This window comes from Equus quagga, chromosome 16 (genome assembly GCF_021613505.1).
Source record: "Equus quagga isolate Etosha38 chromosome 16, UCLA_HA_Equagga_1.0, whole genome shotgun sequence".
NCBI classification, from domain to species: Eukaryota; Metazoa; Chordata; class Mammalia; order Perissodactyla; family Equidae; genus Equus; species Equus quagga.
Genome location: NC_060282.1, coordinates 32,294,277 through 32,317,889, shown reverse-complemented (window position 1 = coordinate 32,317,889; position 23,613 = coordinate 32,294,277). Strand labels below are relative to the sequence as shown.

The following is a 23,613-nucleotide window of genomic DNA, read 5'->3' as shown; positions in this document are numbered from 1 at the left end:
GCCTCAGCGTGGTTTGATGAGCAGTGCCATGTCCGCGCCCAGGATTCGAACTGAGGAAACACTGGGCCGCCTGCAGCAGAGCACTGGAACTTAACCATTCGGCCACGGGGCCAGGCCCCAAGGAGTGTTTTTAAAGTAGAGGAAAGGCAACAATTAGATCTGTGGATTTAAGATTACACTGGCTGCAGTGCTGCAGGTGGATTAAAGAGGGGAGAAACTAAATGCTGGGGTATTTCATGTCACACAACATATAGGGTTTACTGAGCAAACAGAAATGCATGTGCTTATATATCATGCAGTGTGTTAGCAGGACCAGCTCAATCTGAGAGCCCAACAGTGTTGTTGTAAATTTCTCTGTATATTTTAAGAATCTCCTCCCCACTCCTTCCTTCCTTGACTCCCAGGATACCAGTAGGTTAGGCACAAAGTGGCTGCCAACCAGTCCTTGTTCACTTCATTCAATATATGTTTTGCATGCCACTGCTGCTGTTGGTGTTGGCTGTAGAGCCAGTTCAGCACTCACAGGAGGCCCTGGATAAGGAGTGGGGAGTGAGGTAGGTGGGTGTGGCCTGTTTCTCTCTTGAGAGGTAGCTGGAAGTGGTCATTCCTTCATGCCTGTTAGGGCAGCAAAGAATCTGGTTATATTGCTGTGTCTACTGCCTCCTGTGAAGACTGAGAGTTGAGTAGATCTGCAGTGGGAGAAAATGACCAGTACGTGATTCTTTTGAAAATTAAACTTATCTGGTCAGTGCTGGATCATTTAAGGATTGACCATACAGGTTTGGGTTTCTCTCCTTTATGCTGCCTGGACTTTGGCTGATTCACCTGGCATTATTAGCATTTCTTTAAAATGGTGTTTGGGATGAGGAGGTGGGGAGTTAGGGAACCCCCATACACTTTGGAAAGAGGAACAGGTTCTCTTCCTTTCTTTTTTTTTTTTTAAGATTGGCACTTGGGCTAACAACTGTTGCCAATCTTCCTTTTTTTTTAAAGATTGGCACCTGGGCTAACAACTGTTGCCAATTTTTTTTTTTTTTTTTTTTTTTTTCCCCCCCCCCCCCCCCCCCCCCCCCCCGTACACAGTTGTATATCTTAGTTGCACGTCCTTCTAGTTGTGGGATGTGGGACGCCGCCTCAACGTGGCCTGATGAGCAGTGTCATGTCCCCACCCAGGATCCGAACCCTGGGCCTCCTCAGCGGAGCACGTGAACTTAACCACTCGGTCATGGAGCCAGCCCCTCTTCCTTTCAAATATTATGCTCAGCACTTACCAGTTTGCTGCTCATGTACCATGGCTAAAATAAATGGAATATTGATAGAATTTGGCATTACTGCCCAGCACTTTCTTTAGGAGAGATAGATGGACTGGTAGGCAGGTTCTCTTTTCATTGCCATGCTTCATTTGTCTTCTATTGATAGATCCCAGGGTTCAATCTCCTACCCTACAAACAGGAGGGAAAAAAAAAAAACAGAAACAAAACTACTTAATTACCAGCTATACATTGAAGCTGGAAACTGACATTTTGGCATAAAAGTAATAACTAGCAACAGGCTAGGTTTCTCCCAAATTATTTTGTTCTTTGTTTTCCTTTTTGCATTTATATTTTTCTAATAGCTTTTGTAAAAATACAGAGCAGAGATAGGGAAATTATTTCTAATACCTTCTAGGCTAAAACCTCTCCAAAACTATAACAAAATATAACTTTAAAATATTTGCTATTAATACCTAAGTTAATATATTAAAATAAAGCATTTAATATACTATACATCCAAATGTTTCACTTATCAGCTTTTTTTAGATTAAGAACATGAACACAATTAAGAAGTTGCAGCAACATGTAACCCTAATTTAGAATTAAGAGAGAAGTGGAACAAGAGTGGAGAGGAAGAGTCAAGAAAGATAAAGAGACAGAGGGTAGACTACTTCATGGCTATGCATGCAGTCCCATCTATAGAAACACACACTCTACTATAACCCCACACAGAGTACAGGCAGAGAAAGAAACCTGCCATAGAAAGAGAATATGCATGTTTGTCTTCATGGCATAATACTCCTCTTTGGGGATTTTGATTGGCTATTGACCCTAAAGACTTTTAAAGCCTTATTAAGTTTTTACAACTTCAGTCATAAATGTTAATATCTCTTGGCACTTGTTCAATGAGCTAAGTGAAACTGACCCAAAGTCAGAAGTTTCCACATTCCAGGTACAGAGTATTTAGGCCTGTAATTATATAATTGTAATAATATTCTTTGATAGGATATAAAAGTAATCCTGAAAAAATTCTATAGTAAGTTGATGTGAGTTATTATGATCTAAGTTTCAATTATAATTCTCAGTGATGGTATTCCTGGATCTTTGCGTGTCTTGATTACTTATATATGTTATTTCTGACAAGTGTGGTAGTTGACACTTTTTAGACAGTTTCCAAATTAAGAAAAGTTACTTGCTTTTAGTAGGGTTTGAAATGGTTATATCCAGGGTTGGCAACTACTAGAGGGTAATTTGTTTTAATGAATATTAAGCTCTTTCCCATTCTATTGAAAGGCTATATTAAATCTTTATCATATACTCTTTAGAGCTTTGATCCTGGTTGTATCCAAACAACAACCTATACTCTTCCTTTCTGTGGTAATTTTGAAACAGGTGAGAGTCCCATATGAAAAACAGTTTGAATGTTAGCGTAACCCTTTTAGTGGAGAAAGAAGCACTAAGGCTTTGAATAAAGAAAGGGTTATTGTCAAAGGTTAATCTGGCTATCTACCAAGTTAGGCTTTAGGTTTACTAACAGCCAGATGTACTAAGCGAATAAAAGATTCATTCCTTTGCTTCTTAACACTAATAAAACGTCTTTGCTTAGTGTCAGTCCACTTATTGATTCTATCAGTGATTCTGCTTATCACATCAGAAATTTGAGTGTTGACATTTCTATCCCATAAGATAGTTGCCAGCTAGATATCACATGATTACCATGAAGTGACAAACTTGTCCTTGACAAATGAAGGCAAGATAAAGATTTTCCCAAACAAACAAAAGCTGAGGGAGTTAATCACCACTAGACCTGCCTTATAAAAACTGCTAAAAGGAGTTCTTCAAGCTGAAATGAAAGGATGCTAATTAGTAACATAGAAACATATGAAAATATAAGAGACACTGGTAAAGGTAACTATATAGTCAAATTCACAATACTCTAATACTGTAGTATGGTGGTGTGATTAACTGTAGTAAAAAGTTTAAAGGACAAATATTAAAAATAACTATGGTTACAATAATTTAGTAATGGATACACAATATAAAAAGAGGTAAATTGTGATATCAAAAATATAAAATGAGGGGAGTAATAAAAGAGTAGAGTATATGCTATTGAAATTAAGTTATCAGCTTAAAATAGACCATGTTTTATGTAAAATTCATGGTAATCACAAAGCAAAAACCCACAGTCCATGCTCAAAAGATAAAAAGAAGGGAATCAAAGCATACCACTATGGAAAATAATCAGTTTACAAAGGAAGATAGCAAGAGAGGGAGAAAGGAAAAGGGAACTACATAACAGCCAGAAAACAATAAGATGGCATTAATAAGTCCTTACTTATCAAGTCCTTACCCACTACTTTAAGTGTAAATAGATTAAATTCTCCAATCAAAAGGCATAGAGTGGCTGAATGGATAAAAAGTAACAAGACTCAATTATATGCTGCCCACAAAAGACTCACTTCAGCTTAATGAACACACATAAGCAAAAAGTGAAAGGATGGAAAAGGATATTCCATGCAAATGGAAACCAAAAGAGAGCAAGAGTCTGCTACACTTATAGCAGACAAAATAGACTTTAAATCAAAAACTATAACAAGAGACAAAGAAGATCATTATAAAATGATAAAGGTATCAATTCATCAAGAAAATAGAACAATCATAAATATAGATGGACCAAACATTGGAGCACATACATATATTAAGAAAATAGTAACATCTGAAAGGAGAAATAGACAACAATACATTAAAAGCAGGGGGCTTCAGTACCCCACTTTCAACATTGGAGGGATCAGCCAGATAGAAAATCCATTAGGAAACACTGGTTTTGAACTATACTTTAGACCAACTGGACCTAACAGACATATACAGAACATTCCATCTAAAAGCTGCAGAATACACATTCTTCTCAAGCACACATGGAACATTCTACAGGATAGAGCATACGTTAGGTCACAAAACAAGTCTCAGGAAATTTAAAAAGGCTGAAATTATACAAAGTATCTTTCCATACCACAATGATAGGAAATTAGAAATCAATAACAGGAAGAAAACAGGAAAATTCACAAATATGTGGAAATTAACACACTCTTGAACCAATGGGTCAAAGAAGAAATCAAAAGAGAAGTCAAAAAGTTTCTTGAAACAAATGAAAATAGAAACACAACATACCAAAACTTATTGGATACAGCAAAATCAGTACTAAGAGGGAACTTTATTTAGTGATAAACTCGTACATTAGGAAAAAGAAAGAGCTCAAATAAACAACCTAACTTTATACCTCAAGGAACTAGAAAAAGAACAAACTTAGCCCAAAGTTAGCATAAGGAAGGAATTAAAGATGACAGCAGATAAATGAAATAAAGACCAGGAAAACAATAAAAAAGATCAATGAAATTAAGAGTTGGTTTTTTGAAAAGATAAACAAATTTGACAAACCTTTAGCTGGACTAAGGAAAAAGGAGAGATAACTCCAAGAAATAAAATCAGAAATCAAAGAGGAGACATTACAACTGATGACACACAAATATAAAAGTTCATAAGAGACAACTATGAACAATTATATGCCAACAAATTGGATAACCTAGGCAAAGTGTATAAATTCCTAGAAACATACAACCTACTAAAACTGAATCATGAAGAAATAGAAAATATGAACAGACAAATAATGACTAAGGAGATTGATCAGTAATCAGAAACATTCCAAAAAAAGAAAAGCCCCAGCCCAGACGGTTTTATTGGTGAATTCTACCAAACATTTAAAGATTTAACACCAATCCTTCTCAAACTCTTTCAAAAGATTGAAGAGGAGGAAACACTCCTAAACTCATTTTATGAGGCCAACGTTACCTTAATATCAAAGCCAGATAAGGACTCTACGTGAAAAGATAACTGCAAAACAATACCTCTGATGAATATAGATGTAAAAATTCTTCACAAAATATTAGCAAACCAAATTCCACAGCACATTAAAAGGATCATACACAATGATCAAGTGGGATTTATCACTGGGATGCAAGAATGGTTCAATGTATGCAAATGAATAAGTGTTATACACCACATGAACAGAATGAAAGATAAAAATCATATGATCATCTCAATAGATGCAGAAAAAGCATTTGACAAAATTCAGTATACTTCCATGACAGAAACTCTCAATAAATTGGGTATAGAAGAAATGTACCTCAACAAAATAAAGGCCACATATATGTCGAGCCTGCAGCTAACATCACACTCAACAGGGGAAGGGTGAAAACTTTTCCTCTAAGTTCAGGAAGAAGACAAGGATGCCCACTGTCATCACCACTCCTATTCAACATAGTACTGGAAGTTCTAGCCAAAGCATTTAGGCAAGACAAAGAAATAAAAGGCATCCAAATCTGAAAGCAAGAAGTAAAATTGTCTCTGTTTGCACATGATATGATCTTATACATAGAAAATCATAAGGCTCCAGGAAAGTACTGTTAGAACTAATATATGAATTTCATAAAGTTGCAGGATACAAATCAACATAGAAAATCAGTTACATTCATATATGTTAGCAATGAACTATCTGAAAAAGAAATAGAGAAAACAATCTCATATACAGTAGCATCAAAAACAATAAAATGCTTATGAACAAATTTAACCAAAGAGGTGAAAGATCTCTACTCTATAAACTACAAGATCTCGATGAAAGAAATCGAAGAAGACACAAAAAAATGGAAAGGTATCCTGTGTTCATGGATTGAAAGAATTAATCTTGTTAAAATGTACATAGTACTCAAAGCATTCTGTATATTCAATGCAATCCTCACCAAAATTCCAATGGCATTTTTCATAGAAATAGAAGAAACAATCCTAAAATTCATGTAGAACTTCAAAAGACCCCAAATAGTCAAAGCAATCCTGAGAAAGAAGAATAAAGCTGGACACATCACATTTCTTGATTCCAAACTATATTATAAAGTTACAGTAATCAAAACATTATAGTACTGGCATAAAAACAGACACATAGACCAATGGAACAGACTCCAGAACCCAGAAATAAACCATGCATGTATCATCAACTAATATTTGACAAGGGAGCCAAGAATATTAAATGGAGAGAGGACAGTCTCTTTAATAAATAGTGCTGGGAAAACCAGATATGCACATGCAAAAGAATGGACCCCTATCTTACAACATACACAAAAATTAACTCATAACAGATTAAACACTTGAAACTGTAAAACTCCTAGAAGAAAACAGGGAAAAATCTCCTTGACATGGGTCTTGGCAATGAGTTTTTGGATATGACACCAAAAGCACAAGCAACAAAAGCAAAAATAAATCAGTGGAACTACAACAAACTAAAAGCTTTTGCATAGCAAAAGAAACAATCAACAAAATGAAAAGTCAACCTAAGGAATGGAAGAAAATCTTCAAACCTTTTATCTGATAAGGGGTTAATATCCAAAATTTAAGGAACTTATAAAACCCAATACCCAAAAACCAAACAATCCAATTAAAAATGGGCAGAGGACCTGAATAGACATTTTTCCAAAGAAGACATACAAATGACCAAGAGGTTCATGAAAAGATGCTCAACATTACAAATCATCAGGGAAATGCAAATCAAATCACAAAGAGATATCACCTCACCTGTTAGAATGGCTATCATCAAAAAACAAGAGATCATAAGTGTTGGTAAGGATCTGGACAAAAGGGAACCCTACGCACTGTTGGTGGGAATATAAATTGGTACAGCCACTGTGGAAAACAGTACAGAGGTCCCTCACAAAATTAAAAATAGACCTACCACATGATCCAGTGATCCCACTTCTGTCTATATATCTGAAGGAAATGAAATCACTATCTCAAAGAGATATCTGCACCTGCATGTTCACTGCAGCATTACTCACAATAGGCAAGAAATGGAAACAACCTAAATGTCCAGCATTCGATGAATGGATAAAGAAGACGTGGTATAAATATCAATGGAATATTATTCAGCCATAAAAAGAAGGAAATCCTGCCATTTGCAACAACATGGATGGAACTTGAGGGCATTATGCTAAGCGAAATAAGTCAGACAAAAAAAGATAAATACTGCCTGATCTCACTTACATATGGAATCTAAAAAAACTGAACTCATAGAAACAGAGAGTAGAATAGTGGTTGCTAAGGCCTAGGGGTTGGAGAAAATGATGAGATGTTGTTCAAATCGTACAAACTTACAATTGTTTAAATACAATTGTATTTACAGTTGGAAAATAAATATTGTAATTTTTTACAATTGTAAAATCAATAAATTCTGGGGATCTAATGTATACCATGGTGACTATAGTTAGCAACACTGAATTATATACTTGAAAGTTGATAAGATGGTAAATCTTAAATGTTCTCAGCACACACACACAAAATGATTATGTGAATTGATGGAAGTGTTAACTGACCTTACTGCGGTAATCATTTCACAATATATACTTGTATCAAATCATCATGTTGTATATGTTAAACACACTATGTTTTATATATATATAAAGAACCAGCAATTCCACTCCTAGGTATACACCAAAGGAAATTAAAACATGTCCACAAAAATATTTGTACATGGATGTTCATCACATTATTCATAGCAGCCAAAACATAGGAACAATCCAAATGTCCATCAACTGATGAATGGATTAAATAAAATGTGACATAGCCATAAAATGGAACATTATTTGGCAATAAAAAGGAATGAAGTACTAATATATGCTACAACATGAATAAGCCTCAGAAACATTAGGCTAAATTAAACAGGCCAGATACCAAAAACCAGATATTATATGATGCCATTTATAGGAAATGCCTATAAAAGGCAAATCCATAGAGACAGAAAGTAGATTAGTGGTTGCCTATGCCTGGGGGCAGGAATGGGGAGTGCCTTCAAATCGATAAGACCTTTCTTTTTGGGGTGACAGAAATGTTCAAAAATTAGATTTTGGTGATGGTTTAACAACTATGTAAATAAACTAACAACCATGGGATTGTATGCTTAAAACAGCTGAATTACATGGTTTGTAAATCATGTCAAAAAGGTATTTTTAAAATGAGGCAAAGAGTTGCTGGAGAGGCAGGCACAGCATATAAGGAAACTTTTCTTTTAAGATGGAAGGGATTTATGTGGATGATATAGGTAGGATAAGGGGGAAGAAACTAGAGGAGAGAGAGAGCAAAATAATACAACAGAGAAGAATAATAAGGCTGGCAAGTCGTAGACAACATAAAGCAGAATAAGATCAAGAATTAATTTGGAGAAGGAGAGGCATGGACAGGAATAAGGACTTCCTTCTGAGGCAAAATGTGGAGATGAGCTTGTTGTAGATTGAAAAGAAAAAGGGAAGAAAAGTGAGAGTGTTCATATTTGATGGCCTGTGATTTTCTGGGTCAGGTAGAAGGCAAAGTAACAAGTTCGAGTGATGAATTTGGTAACTTCAGGAGAGCAGTGACATTTCGGAACTAGACAACAAATGTGAAGAATAAAAAAGAAAGCTGATTATATGAGTAAAAGGATTTTGGAGACATTAGGGCTTAGCTGAGTTTAAATAAAAAATTGTAAGGCACTTAATCATCAAGCTTATACATTTTTCTCCAGCAGCTCTGGCTTTCCATGAAATAAAAGCAGAAAAAACTGATGGGTTAACTGCCCGTAAACCTTTATTTGAACTGGTAGAGTACAGGTTCCTGCTAAAGTTGGACCTAAAAGTGCAGATTTAATCAGGTATAAAAAACGCTAATTTGATATGTTTATTACAAACTAAATGGCAAATTTCAAGATGTAATACATATCTTAGAAAAAGAATTTCAATTTAGTTAATCAGAATTAAACTTAAGTCATTGCAATTCGATTTTTAAAGCTTACTGTGCCTCTTTGAGATCTCAGAAGTGGTGCTAAGCATGGTAATGCTTCCTTATCAAATAGAGATCTCAGAAAAACCAGGACCCACTTACTGTCTTACCAAATGGGCCTGTAGGAGGTAGAGAAGGAAGTCTGGACCAGTGCTTTCCTAAGCAGCACATCTAAACACACGGATGATTGCTGAATAGGCAGATTCCTGAGTCCTTTCTCACAAACACTGTGAATTACAATCTAGGGGTACAGCCCTAAAGTTCTATATTTTTAACCAGGTATAAAGGTGATGCTGATGTTAGAATGGTGAAATTTGCCCAAACTAGTAAAAATTTAAGCTGAAAATGGTGATGGTGGGAAAAAGATCCAATGATTTAAAAAAGAGGGGAGGGGGGAAATCTTTAATAGTTTTGTAGAAAGCTTAAGTTCCTGAAAAATTTTCTGGACTTTATTATTTGGTATGATTAGCTGTTCAACTTCCTAAGTAATTCAAACTTTTCCTTCAAATATATGAATAAACTGGTAATTCCGAGAAAGAGGGTTTATTTATTTAACACGTGGGAAGAACTAAAAGAGCTATAAACAGGTGTGAATTGAAACCAAGAGAATAACCAGATCTCACAGGACACGAAATCCGGCAGTAAATCTCTGTCAAAAGTCAGCGCGCTTTCTCGGCCTGAAGGAGCATAAGGTTGCACACTAAGCCCGTCTGTACCTTGCCTGACAGGACAGATTCATGCAATGTCAAACTCTAACATCAGCTCATAATGCCACAACGAACTTACAACGTGACTAATGCTGCTTTATTTGACGAAGATGGTCTCATAATACTTCCTAAGGAGTATTTTATCCTTTAGGGTTGGTTTTATTTTACCTATAACTGCATTTTTATCTTTAACCTTCCTTCCTTCCTCCCTCCCACCGCACCCGCCCCCCCCCCCCCGCAAAATTACAAGCTGCAAAAGTTACCCCGTCCCCTAACACACACACACACACACACACACACACACACAAACTTTTTGACACTGCCCTCCTAGTCCCCCAGACTCTGCAATTGCAGCAAAGCCTCCCTTGGGCCACTTTCAGACCCGGCTCTGCCCTTTCCCGCAGTCCCGAAAGTCCGGTCGGGTCCGGGCGGGGCGGGGTGGGGCAGGCCTGCTCCATTGGGGGGGGGGGGGGGGGGGGGGGAGCGGATGGACCGATTCTGCTTGCCTCAAAGCCGCCAGCTTTCCGATCCTGCTTCTGTTCCAGGAAGAATGTACCTACTTCACAAGCTAAGTTTTCCCTGACTTGGCGTCTGGAAGCGACCAGAAAAACTTTTCAAAACTTTGGCCAGCTTCTGTCCCCCCGACGCGTAGTTCCCGATGGTCCGCCCCGGGCAAGGCTCGGGGCGCCCCCTCCCCCTCCCCGCCTCCTGTGAGGCGCGCTGAGCCGCCGGCCCCGTGGAGGGTCTCACGGGCTGACGGGCGCGCAGCTAGTGGCCGCCGCCGCGGTAACCGTCCGCCTGCTCGGGCTCTGCCCCACGGCCTGCCCCGCCGCAGCATGGACTACCTGACCACGTTCACGGGCAAGAGCGGGCGCCTTCTGCGGGGCACGGCCAGCCGCCTGTGGGGCTTCGGGGGTGGCGGCGAGGCCCGGCAGGTGCGCTTCGAGGATTACCTGAGGGAGCCCGCCCAGGGGGACCCCGGGTGCGGGGCCCCGCCCCACCGGCCCCCGGCGCCGTCCAGCCCGGAGGGACCCGGTGAGCCCAGCCTTCCTTCGCCTCCCGCGCGGCCGACCGGACTGAGGGCGGGGGGAGGCGGCGGTCCGGGCGCCGGGTGGGGGCGCGGCGGGCGGCGGCAGGTGTGCCTGGGCCGGCGGCGGCGGGGGCCGGGGCGGCGGAAGGGCAGCACGCGGCCGGCTCGGGCTCTGGGCGCGGAAGCCTTGCTGCTGGCGGCGGCGCAGCCCTTCCTGCTCTGCTCTTCCTGCTTTCGGCCCCGAGATCGAGCTTTCTTGCCCCGCAAGTCTGTCAGGGGTGCGCGCCCTTCGTTTGCCCTCCCCCTGGGAGGGGACTGGTGAGCCCCTGACGCCGGTGGTTTGGGTCCTGGAATCAGTGAGGACACCGTGCCTGGCCTGTTTTGGGTTTGGCTCAATGTTTTTATTAGATACTTGCCAACTGTTGGAGTCACTTCAGCACTTGCCTAGTACTACATGGCAGGAGAAAATGCTTCACTTACGCTGCAACCGAGGTGACTTTTGTGTCCTGAGGTGACAGGACCTAGAAACTTTTTTCTCAGTTACCATTTATCCTGACTGTTATGTTTTTATTTTTTTTTAATCTTCATGGCTTTGTACCATTCTTTAAAAAGAGTCAGTCGTAGTGGCATGAGATTGATATCTTATGGACAAGCCTTGCTGAAGAACTATTAGCATACCGCATATCATAACTTGTCCAGTATCTTTGGCTTTCTCTAAAGTGGCAGACCTCCCCCTAGTCTTTTATATTTTGTCTTATTTTTGTTACTTGTAATGCGTTTTGGTGTTATGAGAGTAAATTTATGAGTCTTAGTTTAGAAAATAAAGAAAAATACAAAGAATGTAAAATCTATCCATAATCTCAAATCCTGCCATTCGTTTGAAAGCAGTGGAACAGTGAGGACATCTATTAAGCTGTGTGTATGTGATTTAAGCTTTGAAGAAACTTGAATATTAAAATCCAGTTTAGCACGGCTCCTTTTAATAAGTTTTCATACTTTACATAAAATATCTTGTCTTTAGAATTAGAACATGAAAAAGGGAGCTACTTTGTACTTTGAAGGACATTAACCAGATGCTCAGTCGTCTTAAGGGTGGGACCGGGGATGAGTGCTGGAACTTTCAAGTATTGTTAGAAAAAAGGATTTTTTTTTTAATGAGTCTTCAGTTGCCTAATTGAAAGCGGTTGATATGTGACCAGCCTCTAACAGATGGAGAATTGAGAAATATGTGGTGGAGCTTAACCAGGAAGGAATATGGTCAATATTTTAATAAATATCCCCAAACATATACATCCAACTCATTCATTCAGAAACATTTATTGAGCACACTGCCAAATCTGACACTCTCCTTCAGAGTTGCTTCAAAATACTATACAAATTCCTCTTTAATTGAAGCAACCTTATGAACCCATGGCACATTGTTTAATATTCATGGTGCCCCCAAGTCTCTGACACAAGTGAGAGAGGCTTTGTGATGTCACAGTTATGACCACAGTGAGGTGGGCAAGAACATCCTAGCGTTAACTGGCCGAAAGAATTTGTACAAGTTACTTAATCTCTTTGGGCTTATATATTCTTGTTTGTAAATGAGGTTGATTGGATGATGCCAGAGTTTCTCAATTCTAGAGCTCTTTTTTATTTGCAACAGAACTGATGAAAATGATTGGGTGGTAAGCTAAAAGATAGCATTTGGAAGTAAAAACCTAGGTCTCTGAAGTTATACCTACAGAGTTCTGAAGGCAGTTCAAGAAAGAAGTGCCCCAGCAATAATTTGATGACCCCCTGCCATTCTTAGAAGAAGTCTAGTTTCCTAGATTGACTCCTTTGAGAGATAACATGTATATATACAAGTAAAAGATAAATGGTTATTAATTTCTAGCCAGGCTTTGCTTAAAATGAGAACTCTTTTCTTTGCAGCTGCTTACCAGATGGGTTTTGACTATAGGGTTTCTCTTTGCATTTGTGTCCTTCAGAATGAATATCTGTCAGTCTGTTTGAAGGCTTTCTTCTGCCCTTTCCGCTTGTGACTAGCCTTATTTCAGATTTTATAACAGCTGCTTAAGTTTCCTGTTGCCTGTCACCCTTCCTTCAGTTCTTTGCAATGTCCTATGTATTGTGCAGTATTTCTGTACAGACACTTCCACACTTGTAGAGTGGCTGCACTCCAGGACCCCATTTGTTGTTAGTGATCTTGCCCCTCACCATTTCATGTTCAGTAATGGTGTTGATAAAATAGTTTCACTATTAACAGATCAAGGATGAACCTCATAAAATTTTGGTCAAATGTTTCTGGTCTTACTCCTTTTATAAACAAACCACTTACCAGACTGTTAGTGTTACTGATTCCTTTACTTCTCTCCAAGGTGGCTGCTTTTACTCTTACCAGCTTTTGGTGTTCGCTGAATCCAACATTATAGTCCCCTCAGGAAATCCATAATTAGGACTTAGACATGTTAAGGAGCTTATCACACCGTTGCTGTAGTTAATAACAATTGCAAAGGAAACACCTTATAATACAATTCGTTTTCCTGCTTAAGAGTAAATTATGATTTGATTCAGACAGTATTTTTGGGCCTTGAGTATAGCTCTTGTTTGGAAGCATGACCATAATAAGCCTATAATGTGTAGCCTTTACAAGTATTTGCTGGGGGCCGGCCCCATGGCCGGGCGGTTAAGTTCACGTGCTCCGCTTTGGCGGCCCAGGGTTTTGCCGTTAGGATCCTGCACACAGACGTGGCACCACTGGTCAGGTGGTGCTGAGGTGGGGTCCCACATAGCACAACCAGAAGGGCCTACAACTAGAATATACAACTACGTTCTGGGGGGACTTGGGGAGAAAAAGCAGGAAAAAAAAAAAGATTGACAACAGTTGTTAGCTCAAGTGCCAATCTAAAAAGAAAAAGCATTTACTAGATAATATGATAATAAATAAGTGTAAATAAATGTTTAGCAAGTTTAGAGTCTCAACTTACTGTACTATAGTTTTTATCATAAACTGCCCTGTTATGTCGACTCTGTTTTCTCATTGGGTGATAGTATACTTTAAATACATCTCAGTCCTATTGAAATTTTCTTTAGTTTACTTTTAGCACTTAAAACTGATCTTTCAGGGGGAAATGGCAACAGGAATAATAACTGCTAAGAACATTTCCTATGGGACAGGCACTAGCAAATGTTTTTATTTACTCCTAATAACAACTCTATAAGATAGGTACCATTATTATCCCATTTTTCTGATAAAGAAACTGACCCAGACAAAGAAATAAGGGATGTAGAATCCATTTGAATGCTGCCTTTATATTTATAAGAGCTATGGCCCTGTCAGATGGGGGGAAAAAAGTGAGAAGAATCAGAATTCTATCATGTATGGTGTTAAAATTAAAACAAGTTAAATTAGATAAGAGATAGGATGGATTGTCATTGAAATTTCTTTAGAATTATAAAGTTATTGAAATGACCAAAGTGAAAATGCAAAATCCAATGAAGGTGTTAGACAAGTTAGGTGTATTTTAGGTTGGAAATTGCAGATGCAAATTATTTAGAAGAGTTAGATAGTGGTTTATCTTGAAGGGAGTCTATCAGGAAAGATCAAGTGCCTCTAATTAAAAGATTTGGAGTACCAGATGTTACAGTACCTATTAAAAAAAACAACTCACAGCGTTCGTCAGTGATGGAGGAAGGTAACCCTTGATGTCCGCAGTCTTAATCTCATTTCCTAAGGTGGGAGGTAGACGGGGAGACGAATCTCTTCTTGATAAACAACCTGAGTCTGCTCTGATGGTAACTCCAAGTTTGAGTTCATAATATTGTTTCCTTAGTCCAGAGGTTCTCAAGCATGAGGTAGATTTACCTATTTTAGAATTGCTGCTCATCTTGCAGGATAGCTGAACTGAAGCCTTTTGTATTACCTGTGTTTTAGAACAAAACTGCCTCTGAGTAGTTGAGGCTACAATAAAGCAATGATTCTCAAACTTGAGTGCCTCAGAATCACCTGAAAGTCTTCTTAAAATGAAAATATTGGACCCCTCCCTCAGAGTTTCTGATTCAGTACTTCTAGTTTGGGCCCCATAATTTGCATTTCTGATAGTTTCCCAAGTAAAGCTGGTGCTGCTTGTCTGGGGACCACACTTTGAGAATCACTACTTTCCTTAGTGGGTAAGTCTTTTATCCATGGTCAGATTTGAAATAAATATAGAAATGATGAAATTTATTAAATGCTTAGCTTTGATATTTTTATATTAAGTTTAGGAATAATCAATGTATTTGATCTTTAGAATATTTGTTATATTTCACAGAATTAGGCCCACTAGAGTACATACAAATTAGCCTTGTGAATCTAATTTAAAATGAATACTTGTGTAATTACTTTTTGACTTGTGATTTTAAGTTCAAAGGTGAAAGTATTTGGCTAAATTTAGAAACTATTGGAATGATTAAGAGAAATTAACATTCATGAAAGTTATTTAAAGTTTTAAATAAACTTTATTGTAGGGGCCAGCCTGGTTGCACAGTGATTAAGTTTGTGTGGCCCAGTGTTCACAGGTTCGGATCCCGGGCACGGACATACACACCACTCATCAAGCCATGCTGTGGTGGCATCCCACAGACAAAATAGAAGAAGATTGGCACAGATGTTAGCTCAGGGCCAGTATTCCTCACACACACACACAAATCCCTTTATTGTAATGTACTTCCTAGAGTTAAGCTCTTAGAATTGTTTACTTGTTAGCAGCAATTAAAGTGTTTAAAATAGAAATTAGTAAATTTATAAATGAAGTTTAGTGTATGTTAGAGAATTTACCCAAGATTATAAATAGGATTATTTAAGGATATTTAGTTTCTGTGTGAGTTGATCAACTATCAACAGCACCTTAAAAAGTGTGTTAAAATTTACCAGATTTATAACTAGAATTCACTTTATAGTTGAAGGCTTAAAGGAAAACTTGGTTTTTGTGTTTGTGCTTCAATAAATCAAACATTAATTAAAAAGTAAGGTAACTGCAAATAATTATTTCCTGTGTAAAAAGGCTCCCTTCATGGCCACCAGCAAACTTACATTAAGAGACTCTTGATACATTTTGTTGAATGAATAAAGGATACTAGTATCCAAAAGGGGCATGGTTTAAGGTCAAATTCACGTATTAGAGAAAGGCCAAAAATTTGCTTTTGTTTTCTGTCAATCAGTGAAAAAAGGGAAATGTGATCAGACATTAATTACAGTATTCCTAAAATAAAGATAAACCTGTTGCTTAGGCAGGAAGGAGAAACACAATTATTCCTGACAGTGAGAAAAAAAGAAAAAATTCTCATGGAATTGTAATATAGCTAAAAGTATCCTCACCATCATTATAGTAAATACAGATTCTAATTTCAAAAACCTGTTTTTTAAACACCATTCTTTAATGCAGCTTAATGGTGTAACAACAAAATTCAAGTTAGTAAAAGCAGTTCTGTGAACAGCCAAAGCAGTTAATCCAAATAGGCAGTTATCTCGTGTTATGTCTTAACTGAGGGGTAGGTGCTAGTTTATAAACTATATATTTTAGGTCATATAGTCAAGACTCTAGATTTTAAATTTATTAGAGCAGAGCTACTCAATATAATTTTCTGCAATGATGGAATTGTTCTATATTTGTGTTATCTAGTGTGGTAGCCACTAGGCAAATGTGACTAATAGGCACTTGGAATGTGACTAGTGAGGGATTGATTTGAGGAATTTGGATTCTAGATTCTATATCTGCATTGTCCAGTATGGTAGCACCTGAGCATTAATTTAAATTAATTTGTCTAAATTAATTTAAGTGAAATTAAAAATTCAGTTTTCAGTCTCACTGCTCACATTTCAAGTACTCAAAAGCCACAAGGCTAGTGGCTACCATATTAGACAATGCAGATATAAAATATCTCTATTATCACAAAAAGTTTCATTGGACAGCATTGTTCTAGAGCAGTGGGTCTCATCACCACTGACTGCACATTAGAATTCCTTGGGTAGATTTTTAAAAATTCTGATGGCAAAGCCCCACTCTAAGCATCGGATCTCTAAGATCTGACAATAATCAAAAAGTAGATCATAAATCAAAATCTTTTTTTTTTTTAAAGATTGGCCCCTAGGCTACCAACTGTTGCCAATCTTCTTTTTTTCTTAAGGATTGAGACCTGGGCTAACAACTGTTGCCAATCTTTTTTTTTTTTTCTTCTGCTTTAATCTCCCCAACCCCCCCATACACAGTTGTATATCTTAGTTGCAGGTCCTTCTAGTTGTGGGATGTGGGACGCTGCCTCAACGTGGCCTGATGAGCCGTGCCATGTCCGCGCCCAGGATCCGAACCCTGGGCCACCACAGCAGAGCATGCGAACTTAACCACTCGGCCGTGGAGCCGACCCCCAAAATCTTTAAGTTCACCCAGTTTTAAGTTTCTCTGGTGATTCTAATGTGTAGGTAGGGTTAAAAACCACTATTTTCCTTAATAATGTTTCTCTCAATCAAATTGCTGAGTCTTGATGAGTTTAGCAGGGTTTTTTTTTTTACCTTCACAAATGCTTTGGGCATGCACCTGTTTTATGATTTAGGTTAGGAAAAGAGATGCATGTTTAAATTGTATGCCAACCTCTGGATAGGATTGAGACCTTAAGAAAACTGAGCTGATGATGAAAAGTTCTTGAAAAGAAGGCGTGTTTACATGCTTGAGAGAGAAATGCTGAAGGTAGAATCTTGGTATATTTGCTTACAGTCTTTTATAAGAATTTTTTTTCTTTTTTTGGTAAAACTGATGCATGCTAACTATGAAGTCATACATTGCAAAAATTTAAGTTTAAAAGCCACCTCCAATCCAACCATCCAGAGACATCATTAATATTAGGGTAGGCATTATTGTCAAGATCTAGTCTATCTATCTATCTATGTATATACACATATAGAGTGATGCATGGATGGTTAGAAGGAAAGAGTGACTGAAAGATAATATTTGTTTGCCATATGAAAGTATTTCCCTAAAAGGTGTGTCTAAAGCAGATTCTGAAAAAATATTAAGAGCTTCGTATTATCATTACATTCTTGCTTCAGTTTTAGGTGAGATATATTTAACTCTTTGAGATGACATTATCAGTTTCATCTCCCATAGCCTCCCCACCTTCTAATGTTTACTCATTATATTGTTTTTACCTTTCCCATATTTGTAACATTCACATTTTTTCAACTACATTTTAATAACTTTTATTGTTCAGTATTCCCCGCTAGTCCTTTTGACATGTCCTCCTCATACCTGGAGTTTTTATTTAGATACAGCTGGCATAATTTCAGTCTTATGGGCATTGAATAATGTTTCAGGAAAGAAGTCTTAAGCAAGCTAGAGTTCCTTGTTTACCTAGTATGTAGGTGATTTGCTTTTTGTGCATGAACTCCTGCAGAATCCTTCGTTTATTTTCCAATCACTGTAATTTAACCAGGGAGCAGAAATGAGAATGACCAGATTTGTGTGCACACATATGTGTATGTGTAATACACTTTTAGGAATTAACATCTTCCCTCTATGCTCCATGTTGATGGAGCAGCCACTATATAGAATAGCCCTGGTCTTGAGATAGAGGGAAAAGAGGGCTCATAAGTACAATGTTGAGTCTTAACACTTCTACCTGGAAGACTCATCAGTTCTGTTCATGTTTCATTGGGCAAGGCAAGTCACATGGCCATGTCTGACATCAATGGGATAGTACAGATTATTTTATATTCCTCCCCAGGGAGGAATACAGGACACTTAGTAATGTAGTCTGTTACAGTGATTACTTTAGAAAACAATTATATTGATTTGACAGAGATTTAAAAATTGCTAGTGTTACTGTCATGAGTAGGGAGTTATATATGGAAGAATTTCTTCTGTTGGTTATTCAGTCTGCAAGTTTGATCCTTTTAAAAGCTCTAGTTGCTTCTCAAATTTATTGTACATGCAAATCAGTCATGAATCAGTAGTTCTGGAGTGAAGCCTGAAATTCTGCATTCGCAATAAGCTCCCAGGTGATGCCAATGCTACTGGTCCTTGGAACACACATTCAAGTAGCAAGGCTCTATAAAACTTTATATCAGGGACCATTTTAATTAGAAGCGGGCCACCAAAAATTTCCTTGGCCAGCTAGAGGAAAGAGGCACTACAGGGGAACAAGTAATGGATAGGAGACCAGTGGGAGTGTAAGGTGTTACCAGATAAAGGGAAAGATGATCATTGAGAAGGGATTAGTTGGATGCTTCACAAAGATCAAATAAAATAAAATTGAAAAAGCCCATCAAATTTGCCACTTAGTTTATTCTCTTTTGCCAAGGCAGGTTTAGTGATCTGGGAAGAGAAGCCATTGCAGTGCATTGTGGAATCAATAGGAGGTAGTGGAGTAAAGACAGTGAAAGTAGACTCTTATTTCCAAAAGTTCAACTGTCAAAAGAAGTAGAAACACAGGGGGATATCTAGAGGAGGGTGCTTACAAAGTTGAAGAAAAATTGGGGGATTTTTTGGTTTGATTATGGATAAGGAGTCTATAGCAAGTGAAAGGTTGAAAATATAGGCATTTTTTCCTATACTACCTACTGTTGAGGATATGAGTTAATTAGGAAAGCTATTATCAGCATGTCTTTTTAGTTTAGATGCTTTTAAAGTTTTAAAATCTATATTATTGTGTTTGAAAATATTGACTTCCAGCTCAGTGTTTTTAGATCATGAAACTTATCAGTAGCTGCTACCAAAATTATAATATCCACTTATAATATGGGTCTTTTAATATATTAAAACTAGATGTCATACTGTTTTCATTTTTGATTTCCAGGCTTGCTTTCTTCCTCCAGTTTGCCTTTCATTCTATTACCAAAATGATCTTTAATTTAAAGTTCTGATACTGCTTTGTCAAGTCTCTGCTTAAATATTTTTTAGGACTTCTGAGTCTGGTAATAGCAAGCTAGATAATTCGAAATATCCTGAGAACAATTTAAAAAGCTGGTCCAAAACAAAACAATTAATTCTATTGAGGCTATCAGAAAGCTAACTGATATGACTAGATTAGGATCTGAGTGAGGACAGAGGCCCAAGGAAGAGCAGCTCCAATTTGGGATTGCTTTTTCCCTGGGGTGAGTGTTGATTCCAGAAGCAGGAACTGAGAGATTAAGAGGTGCTTTTGACAACTGTGGATAAAAGGGGACAGGGACAGAGTACAAGACCCACCACAGGGCAGGGGTGAACTCTTCTCACTTAGGACCCCAAAATGCTCTACCTTAGAGTACAGAAAAACAAGTAGCTAGGCTCTTGTGGGATGATAGCTCAGCTTCAAATCATCATTCCTATAACTTCATTAACAAGATCTGGCATTGTTAGTGTTCTCAGGTGTTTGCAGAAGCAAACATTAATCCTTTCTGGAGAAAACAGCTTTTTCTATGAGTCAAATTCTGTCTACAGACAATTTTGCAAATTTAGTATCCAACACACAAAACATAATTAGGCAAATGACAAGACATCAGAAACAACAGAGAATATAAACAGATCCACAGGAACTCTGGATGTCATAGTTATCAGATTTAAAATAGATGTGTTGAGAATTTTGTAGAAAGGTAAGATAAAAAAGAAAAATGGGTATTCTAGAACTGATAAATGTAATCCTCCAAATTAGGGGCTTTCTGGATGTATTTTACAGCAAATTAGCCACCACAGAAAAGAGAATTAGTGAGTTGAAAGATAGGTCAGAAGAAAATATCCCAAATAGAGAAGGACAAAAGAATGGAAAATATAGGAGAGGGTAAGCTTACAAGATATAATAAGGAGTTCTAATGTATGTATATTTGAGTCCCCAAAGGAGAGAAGAGTGAGAATGGGGCAGAATTTAATGAGAGAATGACTGAAAACTTCAAAACTGAGGAAATACTTTAATTCACAGATTCAAGCATCCCTACAAACTCCTAGTAGAATCAATATAGATCCCACCAAAGATGAAAAATCTTAAAAAGGATCAGAACAAATATTCAATGAGGTAGCAATAAGATTGACAGTTGATTTCCCAACAGAAACAGTGGAAACTAAAAGGCAGGGGAAAATACCTGCCAACCCAGAATTCTGTTCCCTGTGAAATTACCCAGAGATGCCATAAAAATGGTAAATATGAGGGTAAAACTAAATGAATATTTACTGTCTTGAAAAATGTCTTATACTGTTTTTTAGATATATATATGTAATTAAAGTATCTAATAACAATTGTATATAAATCTTGGAAGTGTTAAACGTCCTTGCATTGTCCAGGAAGAGGATAAAAGTGCTAGTTAAATATTAGATTGTGGTAAGTCAGTAATTCAGGCTGTAATTTCTTGGACGAGTGCTAACAGAATCTTTAAAGAATGTATAATTTCCAAATTAATGAGAGAAAAGAGAAAATTAATAAATAATACTCCAAATGAAGGCAAGAAAGGAGAATAATAGAACAGGCAAATAAAATAGAACAAATAGGCAAATAAAAAGGCCCTGCTTTAGAGAGACATTTAAAGCAAAAAGGTAAAGAAAGGCTGAAAGCATGTAGAAAGCAAAAGCAAACACTAATGGACAGAAAGTTGATATAATTAATATCAGACAAAGCAGACTTTAAGGCAAAAAGTATTCTGAGGAAAAATTCAATTTACTAGGAAGATATAACAATTCTTCATTTGGATGAACCTAATATCATGGTCTCAAAATGTAGAAAGCAAAGTAAAGAGACTTATAAGGAACCAAATAGCCCACAATCATAGTGGTGAATTTTAACAGCCCCCTCAGTAATTTACTGAATAAGCGTACAAAAGCAAATCAATATGGATATAGAATATTTGAATATGATGCATGTGGAGACAGGTGTGTGTGCGTGTGTGTGCATACACACACACACGCACACACACAGATAACACTACCCTATAGTACAGAATCCACATTGTTTTCAAGCACATATGGAGCATTTACTAAATTTACATATGCTCATAAAGCAACTTTCAACAGATTTCAAAGGTTTGAACTTCTTTAGAGTATTTTCTTTCACCACAGTTCAATTAAGCTAGAAATCAGTAACTAAAAGATAAATTTTAAAAATTGTCATTGATTGGCAAATTAAGCAATATTCTCCAAATAGCAAAACAAGAAATTAGAGTAGAATCATATAATATTTTGGACTGAATTATTAAAACGCAGGTATCAAAACTTGTAGCACTCAGTTTAGATGGGAATTGCTTTAGATTACATATATTAAGTTTCTGCTTTTGGTGATGATGGAGTAAAATCTAACTCCCTTGCTCTTTCCGATATGCCAAGATAACTATATCTCAGAGAAAGTTGTGTATATTCATTTATCTATCAAATATTTATTGAACACCTAACTATATGCCAGGCATAATATTAGGTGGTGGATATATAGCAGGTTTTCTTAACCTCATCAGTATTGACATTTTTGCTTTGTTATGGGAGGACTGTCATGTGCATTTTTAGCAGCATCCATGGCCTGTACCCACTAGATGCCAGTAACACTTTCCCAGTTGTGATAACCAAAAATGTACCTTAGTTTGCTCCATTGTAAAATGGAGGTAAAAATGATACCTGCTTTATAGAGTTGATAAACTAGGTAAGGTAATAAATGTGAAGTGCTTAGAACAGTGCCTGGCATATACTAGGTACTTGATAAATGTTAACTATTATTTTGATTATTAAATAAATCAAAATTTGTATATATTTCTAAACTGTAATAACTTTTATGAGGAGAAAGAATAAGACCTCTCCTCTTTGTACTCCCAATCTAGATTCATATTTTGCTGACAACTGACTTTAAAAGGGTATTATAAAGTTACTTAGTAAGAGACCAGACTATGTGACAACTGTGATCACTTTCAGTTCTCAAATATTGTGACTTTGTGATTGTATTTTCATATTGATAGAAGAGAATGATCAGTTTATTTCATTGTGCTTTGGTACTTATATTTATGAATAAATGTTTTAATATTGGTAATTAAAATTTAGAACTATTTTATAATAAAAATTGTTACAAAATATTTTATAATTTTATGTTATTAGAGTGAATATTTTCAATTTGTTTCAAACTTTCAACTGTGGAAAGCTGTTATATTAGTTTTCTTGCTCTGAACTTCGCTCCATGGCGCACTCTTAAAAACGATAGAGCAATTGCAAACTTGATTGTGGTTAAATGTTTAATGAACTCTTGAGATTGAGAAACTAATGTTAGGCAAAGTAAATGTAGACTAATGGTAACTCCTAAAATCAATTAAGGAGAGATGTATTTTATTAGTTAAAAGTAGTCTATAATTGTATTTTGCATCGCTTAAGAAGTTTAAATTGCAAAATGAGGAAAGTGTTTTTGGCTCCCTCTGCTGTTTATGAAATAGCAGAACTAAATTACTATTTAAAACTTTATTTTAAAATAGTTTTAATGTTTTATTATTAGAAAATCAAATTTAAATATATGCTATTCAATGGAGAAAAGTTAGAATATAGCGATAAGCAAAAGTAGTATTTCTTTCCATAAGAATTGTACCATTTTGCATTCCCGCTGTAAATGTAGAAGAATGCCTCTTTTTCTACAGCCAAACAGTATATAGTCAAGCTTGTGAATTTTTTCCAATCTGGTAGGTAAGATGGTATTTCAGTGTAGTTTAAATTTTCATTTCTCTAATTATGAGTTAGATTGAACATATTTTTATATGTTTAAGGGCCATTTTTACATCCCCTTGTGAATAGTCTGATCATATCTTTTGCCTATTTTCATGAGTTTTCAT

The 23,613-nt window shown here is 37.1% G+C and overlaps 1 protein-coding gene and 1 long non-coding RNA gene across 9 annotated transcripts in view; one reads left to right on the top strand and one right to left on the bottom strand.

Moving 5' to 3' along the window:
* LOC124227916 (uncharacterized) overlaps positions 1–10,868 on the bottom strand; it is an 11,572-nt gene extending 704 nt beyond the window's left edge. The window contains exons 1-2 of the long non-coding RNA XR_006885584.1: positions 10,765–10,868; positions 1,272–1,442 (exon numbers count right to left, since the gene is read on the bottom strand). This is a non-coding gene — a long non-coding RNA (uncharacterized LOC124227916). The remainder of the gene's footprint in view (positions 1–1,271; positions 1,443–10,764) is intronic.
* The window catches only part of OXR1 (oxidation resistance 1), a 449,619-nt gene that overhangs the window by 358,205 nt on the left and 67,801 nt on the right, over positions 1–23,613 (top strand). Inside the window, exon 1 of one of the 8 annotated variants that reach the window (XM_046642002.1) lies at positions 10,527–10,846. The exons of 5 other annotated variants lie outside the window; for them this stretch is intronic. In XM_046642002.1, the coding sequence (XP_046497958.1) occupies positions 10,648–10,846 (199 nt within the window). In that variant the 5' untranslated portion in view covers positions 10,527–10,647. Of the gene's footprint in view, positions 1–10,526; positions 10,847–23,613 lie in introns of those variants that run through there. 2 more of the 8 variants (XM_046642005.1, XM_046642009.1) reach the window with 2 other exon arrangements.